Source organism: Amphibalanus amphitrite, unplaced genomic scaffold (genome assembly GCF_019059575.1).
Source record: "Amphibalanus amphitrite isolate SeventyFive unplaced genomic scaffold, NRLGWU_Aamphi_draft 000121F_arrow, whole genome shotgun sequence".
NCBI classification, from domain to species: Eukaryota; Metazoa; Arthropoda; class Thecostraca; order Balanomorpha; family Balanidae; genus Amphibalanus; species Amphibalanus amphitrite.
The window spans coordinates 535,659-548,928 of NW_024881616.1; the positions used below are offsets into that span (position 1 = coordinate 535,659).

A 13,270-nucleotide genomic window follows, 5' to 3' on the forward strand; every position below is an offset into this window, starting at 1 on the left:
AAAGTAGTGCTCTGCCGCGGATCCATTGCTCCCACTGAGCTTGAATGTCCTCCGGTGCCGGGTCGTCCCAATCGTAGCGTCGTCGTGTTAGTTCCTGTAGAATGATACGACCGCACACAACGAATGGTGCAGCCATCCCCATCGGATCGTACAATGATCCGATGACCGACAACATTCCCCTCCTCGAGCATGGCATACTCCGATCTTCCGTGGTTGAGAAGCCGATGACGTCCGGGTTGACTCGCCACTCAACCCCCAGTGTCTTCTCCAACGGAAGTTCTTTCTCGAGATTCAGTTGCTTCACGTTCTTCCCTCTGTCTTCTGGTGGGATCGATTGTAGGACTTTCCTCTGGTTACTGACAAATTTGGCTAGGTGGAATCCACCCCGGCTGCACAACTCTCGTACCTCCCTGACCAGGTCGATGGCTTCGTCGATCTTCGTCACCGACTTCACCAGGTCATCAACGTAGATGTTGCTTGCGATCGTCTCACAGGCTGCAGCAGAGTGTAGGTCGCCAAAGTCGACGGCTGTCCGTAGGAGGGCGTAGCTCGCACAGCTAGGGCTGGATCTCAGCCCGAACGGATGCACCGTCATGCGCCAGACTTCCACGTCTTCTGCAGGGTCACCGTTTCGCCACCACAGGAAGCGGAGCAGGTCGCGCTGGTCGGCTGGTACAGACACCTGATGGAACATTGAGTTGACATCGCCCATGAAAGCTACTTCTTCCTGGCGGAACCGCAGTAGAACGTCAATCAGGGGAGTGCAGAGAGACGGGCCTTGCAGGACTGCGTCATTCAAGGAGACGCCCTTGAAGGTGCTCGAACAATCAAAAACAACTCGGAGTTTGTCTTTCTTCCCGAAGACACCGTGGTGGGGAATGTAGTTGACAAGTCCATCGTCTCTTGTCAGGTCTTCTGCCCTCACTCTCTCCACGAATCCGTTCTTCGACATGTCCTTCATCACCTCGCTGTATCGGTCGGCAAACCTCTGGTCTCGGAACTTCCTTTTCAGTCCTTGTAGCCGTCTCGTGCAGATCTCTCGGTTGTCTGGTAGCATGGTTCCCTCCTTCTTCAGTGGGATGGGAACCTCGTAGTGTCCGTCCTTCATGATGCAACCAGCTTCCACTTTTTCCATCCACATATGGTCTTCGATCGACCATCCACGTTCGTCAGCTGCTAGACCCTCGTCCTGGTAGAGCTGCCTCTCCAGCAGCCTGATCCTGTTTGACGTTGCCCTTACTTCAGTCAGTTTTCTGGACCGGACGGGGCCGTTCACGACCCAGCCGAGGCGAGTTTTGACAGCGAAGGGCCCACCGTCACAGCTGGGAACGAAGTCGAGGGGTTCAAAGGCCTCTGGAACGTTCACACCGATCAGAAGGCCTACTTCTGCTTCGATCTCCTCTGGAAGCACGTCCCTTACGTGAGGCCAGGGTTCCACGTCCTCGGCCTTACAAAGCTCCGTCCTACTGACTGGGATCTTGTCGATGACGAACACTTCCGGAAGCTGCATTTGCTCGTTTTCGTCCATGTCACACATTTGGAGGTTGTCGACGGCTGAAGTATGAAGCTCGACTGGTTGTTGTGCCATCGTGGTTAGAGTAAGCTGATACTTCTTTGCTGTCGTGATGCCCAACTGGCTCAAAAGCTCCTTGCTCAGGAACGTCAGGCTACTTCCACTGTCGATAAAGGCGTACGTCTCCACGATAGGACCATCTCCATACCGCACCTTCACTGGTACCGCCGGCATCCTCGTTGACGTCCCGCTGTTGGACATGACGCTCACAACGGCTGGTGCAGGTGGCGCTTCCCCTGCCGTTGGTACTCCCATTGAGGCCACCTGGAAGACATGAAGTACAGACGGGTGCTTCCTTTCACAGACGCCACAGGTGAGTCTCATTCGACATTCCCTCGAACGGTGCCCAGGTTTCAGACACCCAAAACAGAGGCGTTATCTCTGATGAGCTGGCGTCTGGCATCGAGAGGGCGCTTCGCATACGCAGAGCAGTTCTCCAACGTATGAGCTTCATCGCAGCAGGGACAGACTGGCTTCTTCACAATCTCTCTTCTCTCGCTCTCTTCTTGGCGAACAAAATTCACTTTGGCTTCTTTCTCTCTTTGCTTGGTGTTTCCTGTTTTCTGGAACATGTGTCTCCCAAACGCGGAATTTGATGCCACTCTCGCTTCGATTTCGACGAAGCGCACCAGGTCAGAGAAGCGCACGGCACGACCCTTCCGAACTGTAAGATCGTCGACCTCCCTTCTCCACCTCTCCTGTAACGCGTAGGGCAACTTTTCCAGCAGTTTTCTCAACGTCTTTGGATGGTCCAACTCGTTCAGGCCTTGCTGGAGACTTCCGACTGCGTTTTCACACGTCCGGAGCTCCAGTGCGAAGTTGTCGAGTGTCGTGACGTCATCAGCCCTCACAGTAGGCCGGTTCATCAGCTTGTTCACGAATGAATCAGCTATCTTGTCTCGCTCTCCATATCTCTTCTCGAGCAGAGACCTCGCTGTTTGGTAGCCTCCAGTGGCCATGTTCATGCAACTTCGGACGATGTCGCGTGGCACTCCGCTTGTAAACTGTTCCAGATAGAACAATTTACTGTCGTCTTCCTGGACAATGTGTGCAACTCTGTTGTCAAAGGCTCGGAGGAACTGGGTGAATCTAGTCACATCTCCAGAGAATACTGGGATATCAGGTCTTGGGAGCAGGCTGGCGGTCAGAAGTTTCTTGATTACCCCCTGCTCTCCATCATGCTGAGGTTGAGGGGGCTGAGCTCTGGTTGGTACGGGTTGAGGGTTTAGCTCAGCAGCGCCATTCGATCGGGGCTGCTGTTTCTTCAACTTGTGTGCCACACCAGAATGGGAGCTTGCTTGGCTTGCCATCGCAAATGCCTCCTCCTTGGCCTCTGCTTCTGCAATCTCCTCTTGAAGTTTGAGTTCTTCTCGTTTCATCTCCAGCTCTCTCTCTTGGGCTTCCAGACGATGCTTTTCCTTCAGGAATCGAAGCCTCACTTCTGCAGCAGCACGTTTGGCAGACTCTTGTGCACGTAGGGATCGCATAGAGCCCCCTGAGCACCTCGATCCACATGCAACTGAATGTTCCACTTGGGGTCCAGCTGCCAGCTGTGAGGCGCTATCACCAACCTCTGATACATCTTGAACGTCTCCATCTGGTGGCTTGGTTCTCACGTGTGAGGCACCATCTTCAGCCCCCTCCACGGTAACTGCCCGCAGCTCACCAGCAGTTTTTGGGTCAGTTGCCATTTCAAAGGCTTCTTCCTTGAGGACCAGGTTCAACCTTTCTTTCAGAACTTCCTTTGATCCTCTTGTATCTTGTCCTCTCTTTTCAAGCTCATCCCTGAGCTCTTGCACTTTGAGCCGCTCAACATTCAGGTCCATGTTCAATGAGATTAAGGAGACAAGTTGAAGACCAAGCAAAATGAAGATCAATGGGTGACACGCCTTCGATCTCTGAGAGCTCATGGATTATCAATGTGCAAGTTAAACAACCATGAAAGTAGACTAAATAGGTTCAGCGTGGCCAGCTTCAGGAATGTGTCAGGAATCCGAAGCTATCAGTGAGTGCCCTTAATCAATCAGTTCTGTTCTTGCTTAGCAACCTATAGCGAATGTATCCAGACTTTAACTATCAAATTCAAAGCAATCTTCTGAAGCCTGGTGGTGTGAGGTCCAACTTCAATACGAGGTCGACGTAACAAGATAATAGTAACAAATGGACGATCAAGATATTTGTCCTGGACAGGAATGATGTCACTCGTCCAATGGCCAATGTGATAACAGTCAAGGGTTCCCCAAAGTTGGAAACTACGTTCAATGCTATCACACCAGTACCCAATAGCAAGTTCAAGGTTCGAATCCTGCCCAACAATCAACGGCAACAGGCATAAACAGTAACACAAGTCAACGTCAATACATTTACAGATGCACTTCTCGTGTCGCTGATTTACTCAATCATGTGCGTAGTGATAGCACACCCCCTAGCACAGTTCAGTTGCAAAAGCTCTAGAGTTCAGAGTTCAACCTTAGCACCATACCCACTGCTCACTGTTCTCCGAGCGGGTGCAGTGCCAGCCGCCAGGATGCAGATCTGCTCGTCCACGTCCAGATGTGCAGCAGTGGCAGCAGCGGTGTGTGGCAGCTGTAGCTGTAGTGGCTCGTGTGCAGAAGAACTCTCCAGAAGCCAGGAGGGAGCAGAGGTGCAGCCGACTCAGAGGTCAAGTCGAAACTGTAGCCGCCTGAACACCCAGACGATGGTTGTCGGAACTGGTTCTTGTATTGTACCGTTTCTGCAAGCGAAAATATGGCTCACAATCGACACACAGGCCACATACACAGAAGTTCTTGCGGCCACCATCATCTATTATCGTGTACACCAGCGTCACTATCGTAACACATCTATCAAATAGACGCTCAATTTACCAACACGAGCATTTATCAATGAATATCTTACCGACTGTCGCGTTTCGTCGGGCCTGCTCGCCTCCCACTACTCCGACAAGGGCAACCGCCTATATTAAGGCGAATCAAAAGACAAACAAGTTCTTCATCACGGCCCGTGACCGATCTTGGACCAAAATGCCTGCACTCGCCCCGCTCGCCAACATGCAGGGACGGCGCCACGGATTTTGCCTTGCGGGGGCAGGTTTTCAGAAAAAGGGCCCAAACAAGATGGGGGCCAAACTTTCCGAAATATCGTCAATACCGTCAATACTATGCAAGCCTTTATTTGTACATTGACCTACCATTCCCACAACCGTTGCCTTCTACACAATAACTTTTGTGTTAAAAGACACACTCTTAACCCTCGCCCGTATTGGTGTTTTTCTAGCCACGAACGTATGGGCGGGAGTCCGTTGCCCCCTTGCCGTTTCGCCCATGACCTTCGCAGAAAAAAACGAGCGTGCTGCTCGTGACGAAAGGAAGCCGATGATACCCAATTTTAAGGTCCTTGGTCATCGGGTAACCTTCCAGGTCAGGCCAATGACCCAAAAGTCGGGAAAATCGGGACATGTTAGAACGTCGCAAAGGATGGCTGCTATGGTTTTTTCGAGGTGATGATCACGAATATCATGTAAGTGATGAACCTAGACGATATCTTCATGCATTTAGGCCAGGTCGGGTCAGGTCAAGTCAGGTCAACCAGTAAGGGTTTTGCCGCGTATTCGTAGTAGGTGGCAACCGCCTCTGACAGCTTCGTAACATGTTACGAAAGCACCAAAATTACTTCGTAAATGTTCAAATGGCTGCTAAATTTGAATTCAGCTCCAAAAACTAGCCTATAAACATGTAAAACTGGAACAAAGTGAACCGAGGTCATCAAAGGTCAATGAGCTGACCTGACCTTCCGGTGACCTTGTCACCCACCCTAATTCATGGAAGCAGCATCATATCCCATGTTTGAACGCTTGAAACCACGAAAAGACTGCAAACGCGCGGCTCATGCGAGCCGACATACGCTGAATCGCGATTCCGGCCAAACATGGTCTAAAAAAGTAGGTCACAGGTCAAAGGTCATTAGGGTCAGGGTCATTAAATCTTTAGGATAGGTGTAAAATTGATCAACGCGACGGTATTGAAAGTTCCGTCTCGATCAGCCGCTCTTTACGCGAGTTATTCGCGAAAAACCGAGGGGGTCCGTTCGACAACAGGCAAGACATTGTTCGTGTGGTAACATGAATAGGTAACCTTTTTTTGGAAGCTGTTTACTATCCTGACCAACGAATTCCACTAAACAACCTGAATCAGCCTGAGCAGCCAAAGTTCTGAACAAAAGCGTGTTTTCAATACTCGAGTTTATCATGCCCCGCCTCCCGGCTGGAAAGTGACTCGGACGGACAGAGTGGCTCAAACAGGAGCTCGGCTCGACAGGGCCGGCCCAAAAACACCGTTACACACATGACACAGGAGCGGCGCCTGGGGTAATGCGATTAGGTTGACCTTAAGGCCCTCGCATGAGTGGTATGGGCCCTCTCAAGTATGGTACGGTTGACCCCGAAGGTTGACCGGCGGCCAGGGTTTAGTCCGGCGTACTCGCGGGCGATTTCGATATCATAGGGACCCTATGAGGCCTAATTTCTATGTTCCCCCGAGACTGGATATGGGCCCTCTGAGGTCTTGAATGGGCATTCAGAGACCTGTTACGCCCCATTAGGCCTAGTATGGACATTCTGAAGCCTGGTATAGGCACTTTGTGGCCTGGTCCCCATTAAGTCTATTATGAACCTTCTAAGGCCTAGTAGAGGCCTCAGAGACCTGGCTTGGCCCCTTGAGACCTGATATGATCCTTCTGAAGCCTAGTTGGGGCCCCTGAGGCCTGGTATGGGCCTTCTGAAGTTCGGTAGATCCTCAGTTTGGCATGGCCATTGGAGCCCGGTAAAGGCCCTTTTTTGACTGGTAGGGACCCTCAGAGGCTTGATATGGGCCTTTTTTATACTACTAGGGGGCTTCTGAGGCCTGCTATGTACTCCCTCTCAGACATTCTAAGGACCTCACCAGACCTTTTAATGACCCTCTCAGTACTGCTGCACTCTGCAGGCCCTCGCATGAGTGGTATGGGCCCTCTCAGGTATGGTGCGGGCCCTCCCATGTCATTGCAACAGTCCTCTCAGTACTGCTGGGGGCCCTTCCATGATTGCCATTGACTGACATAACCCTCAGTAATATGTCAAGGTACGGGCCCTCACATTACTTGCGATGGCCCCCTCAGTACTGTTATGGGCCCCCTCAGTACTGATATGGGCCCTGTCACGGCTGGTATGGGCCCTCTCAGGCATTTTACAGGCTCTCGCACTCCTTCCAAGGGCCATCTGAGCACCGCTGCGGGCCCTGTCATGACTGGTATGGGCCCTCTCCTTCTCAGACATAATATGGTACTTACCTCCCAGACCTTGCCTGGGCCCTTTCATATATTGAATGGGCCCTCTCAGACGTGGCATGGGCCCTCTTTGGCCCGGGCCCTTTCTACAGCCTGGGAAGATAGGACAGGGCCACAATCACCCAAGATACAAAATAAATGATTTTCTTTCACTTTTTTGTGCTTAATTGGGCCCTTTTCCAAAAACATGGGCCAAAGCCCGTAAGTTTTATCTTGGCGGCGGCACCTTGAGAAGGCCCCTTTTGGCTTAATTCCCCACTCCTGAAGTCATTTCTACAGCTCTGCCCAGAAGTCTTCTTTCTGCACAGTCAGAGAGTATTCCGCCCATACCTGACCTGCTGGCTGAAAGAGGGCCCCAGTGTTCAGAGTTGGGGGGCGGCTGCCCCCTCTGCCCCCCCTGTGGCGCCGTCCCTGCCAACATGACAGCCAATAGAGCGCGGCGGCGCCGCTGGATCTACGCAAAACAAATACCAGTACTTCGAAACATGAACAAAGCTTGACGAATCACGCGCTATTGGTATTACAAATAAGGCTCAAAGGCCCAAAGTTCGCAAAATCATAGGCATAGAGTATCAGATACCCACAAAAGAAAAGAAACAAACATTGAAGCCTCAGAGTACTTAGCTCATCCCCGGCACAAGCCCCCCGCCCACCTCTAGGGCGCGGCCGGCGATCAGCTGATCGGCAAGGTCAGCCACCGGCCCAAGGGGGGAGGAGGGATGCGCCGGGGAGGGGAGGGCCGGCCGCCCGCAGGAACAGGCTACTAAACCGCATGGCGCCTACAGTGAGTGTCCGGTTGTGGTCGGCTCCACCTGTGAGAGGGTCGCTGCTGACGCCGCCGTCTCGGGTCTCCGTCGAGCCAGCGGCGCCGACTGCCGCGGAAGCACCCCGCCGGGGCTGGCGTGACGCCGCGCGCGTCACGTCACGAAGGCACCGCCACTTCCGGCGCGCTCCGTGAGCGCGACAGACTGTGGCGGAGGAGGTGCGGGTGGGGACGGGGAGAGGAGAGCTAAATTTAGCCACCGGCGCGGCGGTCCACTGACCTTTTGTGGTGGTCGAGGAAATAGCGCGCTGGCTGGAGACTCCTTTTGTCAGCGAGCTTCCATATCGGCAGCTTGGCGCCGAGCGGTGGTCTCTTCAGTGTTAGCTGAGGTGTTGAGCTGAGTTGTAGTGTGTTGTGATCGGGTGAGCTGGGTGCCAGCTGAACTACTCTGTCCGCGCCGTCCGTCGCTCGGTGCGCCGGTTCCGCCGCAGTGTGATCGCTGCCACGTCAGCTGACCGCGCGCCGCGTGACTGCTAAGCCCCCTGCGCCTCTGCGCCGCGGCGTGCATATCATTTTCGGCGAAAGGCGCGCTCGCAGCGCCGGCCGGCCGTCCAGCCCTTGAAGGTGTGTCCTGCCGACGGAGCACAAAGCCGGCTAATTGTGTGGAGCTGAGCCGGCCAGCCGCCCGCTAATCACACAACCTGCTCCGGCGCCGATGGAGCGAGCGACAACGGCGCCAGTGAGCCGCCCGTGCTCGACACGGGGCGCCACGAGGAGCCACGAGGCGTCCGTACCGCCCGTGCTGCCCTGAGCTCAGTTACGACACCAAACGCTAACGCTGATGTTTGGAGTCTCATCTACTCCTCCCAGGCTACGACTTTGAATCTCTTCGGCTCTCCAGCGCCACTCAGGCTGGTCCAATAGCCAGCCTAGGCTCCATTCATCGAGCGAGCGTGGCCTTGGTGGCTCAAAATCCGCTCTAATCGTTCTTCTAGTTAATGGCAGAGACGGTGGACCTGACAGCAGTTGGGAACTGCTGTGCTATTTACCTAGCTCTACCTGTCTACCTGGTTCTACCTACCTACCTGTCTTCGGACAGCTCGGCACACCCGAAGCTACTGTACTACCGTTTCATTGTTTGGTGAACCAAGCACGGTGTGCATGCATCCGAGTACGCGCCGGGCACTGGGTGTGTGGTTTTTGTTTCATCATCCTCATGGCATGGTCTCAGCTGGATTTTATTCCATGCACAGGTATTATGCGAATTAAGCGCCGGTACCGTTAATGATTCTGGTTAACCATAGAACGTAAGCAGGACTTAACGACATACTTTTTCACTTCCAGTTGTGGTATTCTGTGAGCTCGGCTCCGTCCCGTCTGTGCCGGTAGGATCTGCGGCGGTCTGTGCTCTGAGGCGCGCCGTGCCTGCCTTATGCCTAGTCCGGCGGGCAGACCGGCGCGGCGGCCTGGCGGGCCAGGTGGCCGCTGGGACGGCTCTCGTGCGGCGCGCCGCCTTGAACTGTTCCGCACGTCATGGTCGATCCGGTCCGATTATGGTGTTGATTATTCCTGTCCGGGAGAGGCTGGGGCTCTGAGACGGGCTCTGCCGAGAGTAGGTGATGATTCAGTCTGACACAGCCTGACACACCGGACACAGGTGTCACAGATGACACGGTCTGACCCTTCCCAGTAACTGACACAGACTGACTCGACCTGATGGGGTGATACAGTCCGTCCCTGGCGGTGATGGGCGGGTGAGTGATGGGTGGAGAGGGTGTAGGACGTAGGTTGACACGTACTGACCTCGTGATCGCTTTACTGAAAGGGGCTGAAAGGGCAAAAGGCTGTTGCAGATTCTATGAAGGAGAACTGAAATTGATAATCAGCGTCACAACTGTCATCTGTGATGTCTCATAGCTTGGCGAAGGAGGTCTTCAGCGTTTGCATTTACGCCAAGCGATTTACCGTCGCCATGGCCACGTTCTCCTAACGGTGCCTCTTCTCTGCCGCGTTTCACTGCCATGTGCTCATTCAACGGCTGGTCGCTAGCACCACTCGGGACGCCGATTCTGACGGCTCGTTTGGCCATAATCGGCGCGAAGAGCTGTCGAACGGCCGTCCCGCAGCCGTTCGAGGCGCTCTCAGTGGGACGTCCGAACTACGGCCTTCACCCCGCCCCTTTGGCGCCGTCTATTTCGGGCTGGTGTTCGCTCTGCATGACCCTGAACCGCACTGGGCCAGTTGCACTGCTTGCTATTGTTGCGGTGAGCAGAGCGTGCATGTCAGGGATCCGTTTTGACTTTCGAGTGGGCTGTTTTGAAATGTGTTTCTGTTCTCAAGCAGTTTGCAAATGCGTCCCTTGTTTCTCGATTTGACTCGTTTCACTCAACGTGAGCCATCCGGATGTGAATGCCATCTTACGGTCACTGACGTGGGTGTGAATGCCGAGTGTATTTGAGTTTTGAGTTTTGTGAGTTCAGCTGGGATTTGAGTTTAATCCCTTCCCCGTTACGCTCCCCTCCACCCATTGCACCGCCCGTGGCGCCGTCTCCCTCTATCACCCGATTAGAAAGCGGCGGCCTAGCAGAACTAATAGGTCGCCCGCTCAGCCCGGAAACGTGCGTGCAACGGCCGCCGGTCTCTTCCTCCCCGCCCCCGCCCCCGCCCCCGCCCCCGCCCCCGCCGCGGTTCGATCAGCGCTGGTGCGCGACTGATGTGCTGCCGGTCAGCAGCGGACTGCTCGTCCCATAGTTACTGACCATACTGAGTGTTGATGAACCCCGCTACCTAATATGTACACGTGCCAGTGTTTAGACGAATGAGGCCTTGTGTAATGTGTATGTATACTTTCATCAGATTTTCCGACTTGTTGGCTGTTGCATGATTAATTCACAGCTTTCATTAGAGATTGGTTGAAAGTTGTACAATGCTTATTCGTCGTCAATATCCCTCTTTCGTGTAAGTTTGAATTCACAACTGTGTAGCGTTTGCTAGAGCTACTTTTGAGAAGTATGCGTGGTATGGGAAGTTTAAAATTGCGGGAACATACCTACCGTGACTTACTGTTAACTGGAGCGGTCTGGCTCCAAATGGCTGCCGGAGCTGTCGGGAGGGCCAGCCTCACCGCAAACGAGTGTCGTTAGTCGGCAGTAACAAGGCCGACCGCTGGGAGCGGGCTGTCGTCACGGCGGCCGCCGCAGCGGCCATCCATCGCCGCCGCCGCGGCCGTTCACTCTCCCACCGCTGACTGGTGCTCTGATCCTCGTTACAGACGACGATGCCGGCCGGTCCGCTGCCCTAGCGACGTCAGCGCGTCATGAGTGCGCCCGAGGCCGCCCAGAGCGGCCCTGTCGGCGCCGACAGCTCGGAGAGCGGCCCGCGGACAGCGTCCCCGCCGGCGGAGGAGCGGGTCGCCGGGCCGGCCGAGCGCGATGAGCCCGCCGCGCCGACCCCGTTCACCGGTCGGATCGTCCACAACCGGGACGGCTCGCTGGTCCTCGTCGCCGCCGACGTACCATGGGTGTCGGAACCAGACAGTATCGTCGACGACGGCAGCAGTCGAGCGCCGAGCGCGGGCACCCCTCCGCCGATCCGGTCCGTGCTGTTCATCCGGCGACGGCGGCCGGCGCGCGACGGCCGGACGGAAGCCGGGGCTCCTCCGGGGCTGATAGTGGACCGATACAGAGTGTGGGACGCGGACGGCGGCGGTGGCGGCGCGGACGCGGCGTGCGCGGCCGACAGCGCGCCGGAAGTGAGCTCGAGTGCGCCCGGACGGACCCACATCACGTGCTGTGTGTGTCGGCTGTGTTTCGGCGCGGCTACGGCGTTCGCGGCGCATTGTGTGAGTGCGCACGGCGTGGCGCTAGACGGCGCTCGGCTCCAGTTCCTCGGACGGCCGGACGCGGCGGCTGTGCTGGTAGCGGCCGGTGCGGAGCGGAGTCCGGCCGTATCTCTGCTCCGCTTCAGCCCGTGTCCGTCTGACGGGGCGGCGGACGGTGCAGAGCCGTCGGCCACCGCCGAGCGAGGAAAAGGTAGTGAATGTGACATGCGATCCCGTCACCAGGACGGTCCCAGTGACGCTGCCGGGGTCGACGCGTCGGTCGGCTCGTCGGGAGACGGTGCAGACGCTGCCGCAGTCGAGGAGGGCGCGGAGTCCTCTGACGCGGTCACGTCGTCGGTGACAGTGTCGGACGCCGCGCCGTCCCAGTCTGACGTCGCTCGACCTCTGGCAGCCAGCTCTCCGGCAGCCAGCTCCACTCTGAAGACGCTAAAGTGTCCGCGCTGCAACTGGAACTTCAAGTACCGCGATACATTGGAGGCTCATTTGCAGGAGAAACACCCCGACAGCGGCAGCGCGTGCGGCTTCTGCCTCTCGGGTCAGCCGCACCCGCGGCTCTCGCGGGGAGAAGTGCACGACTGTGGATACAAACCCTACCGGTGCGACGTCTGTCACTACGCCACCACCACCAAGGGCAACCTCAGCATCCACATGCAGTCGGACAAACACCTGAACAATGTACAGGAGCGACATCGAGTGATGCACGGTCTTGGTACCATCCCGGGGCACAAAACAAAGGAGGGTGACGTGGACCTGCCTTCGAGAGGGCTCAAAGAGGAACGTGATGAAGCAGACGAAAAGTCGAACCTCAGGAGCGCAGTCGAGGCGAACTTTGTGCAGGCCAGGCTAAGGATGTTGTCTGATGCAGCCGCGATTCGTGCTATGGGTGATGTAGGGACGACTCTGGCGGACAGGATCGCCATGTGGTTCGCTAAGCAGTCGAGTATATCGAACCAAGATGGAAAGTCCAACTGCTCAGTGACGCAGGGTAGGACCTCGGCTGATGAAGCGCCCAGTCCTCATGAGCATTTGAACCCCCGGAACATTTTCACGTGCTGCACATGCACCGTATTCTCGACCGACTCTCTGGAGGAGCTGGAGCAGCACATGCGGCGTGAGCGGGGCAGTGCGCGCGGCGGCGACTTCACCGTTGCCGAGGCCGGTCTTCAGCTGTGCCTGCTGTGTTCGTACCGTACGCACCTGCGCGCCAACTTCCTGCTCCACTGCCAGTCGGACAAGCACGTGCAGAAGCAGCATCACCTGCTGCACATCCTGGAGGGTGGTGCGGGAAACCTGTGGCAGCTGACCTACCTGCACGCCGGTGGTCCTGCGACCATCCGCTGCAACCTGTGCGAGGTGTCGGCTGGTGTCGGTGTCCAGCTGCGCGTGCACGCGGCGGAGGGGCGTCACCAGGCCAACTGCGCGCTCTGGGCGCACCTCCGTTCTGAGGGGCGTCAGGTGCCCGCCGTTCGGAGACGCTACGCATGCACACTGTGCGGGTACAGCACGCGCCACATAGTTCTGCTGCTGCGGCACGCTGCCAGCCTGTCGCACCTCGGCATGGAGCGACGGCGGCTGGCTGGCGGCCTCGAACAGAGCGGCCTCTGCTTCTCCGTCCGTGATGCTGGATCAGATGCAGGTCAGTGAGTGGTGCTTGGCGGGAATTGTGGGGTTTATATGCTCAATTTGTATTTACATATCTCTTCGGCAGTATTTCGCGCAGCTGAGGAAATGGACTGATTGGCGTAATTAAATGCAGCAAGTGTTCAGTAGC

At 56.0% G+C, this 13,270-nt stretch overlaps 2 protein-coding genes across 2 annotated transcripts in view; one reads left to right on the forward strand and one right to left on the reverse strand.

Moving 5' to 3' along the window:
* LOC122381513 (zinc finger homeobox protein 4-like) overlaps positions 1 to 13,270 on the forward strand; it is an 83,447-nt gene that overhangs the window by 20,870 nt on the left and 49,307 nt on the right. Inside the window, exon 2 of the mRNA XM_043365772.1 lies at positions 10,930 to 13,135. Coding sequence (XP_043221707.1) covers positions 10,975 to 13,135 — 2,161 coding nt within the window. The 5' untranslated portion in view covers positions 10,930 to 10,974. The remainder of the gene's footprint in view (positions 1 to 10,929; positions 13,136 to 13,270) is intronic.
* On the reverse strand, positions 1,927 to 4,620 carry LOC122381482. The gene is made up of 2 exons (XM_043365705.1): positions 4,472 to 4,620; positions 1,927 to 4,307 (listed from the first exon to the last, which is right to left on the reverse strand). Exon 2 carries the CDS (start codon positions 3,481 to 3,483, stop codon positions 1,927 to 1,929), a length of 1,557 nt encoding a protein of 518 aa, XP_043221640.1. The 5' UTR covers positions 3,484 to 4,307; positions 4,472 to 4,620.

Bases quoted from the DNA above. Each gene is read 5' to 3' on its own strand.
- LOC122381482 (XM_043365705.1), bottom strand. From the start codon at position 3,483: ATGAGCTCTCAGAGATCGAAGGCGTGTCACCCATTGATCTTCATTTTG.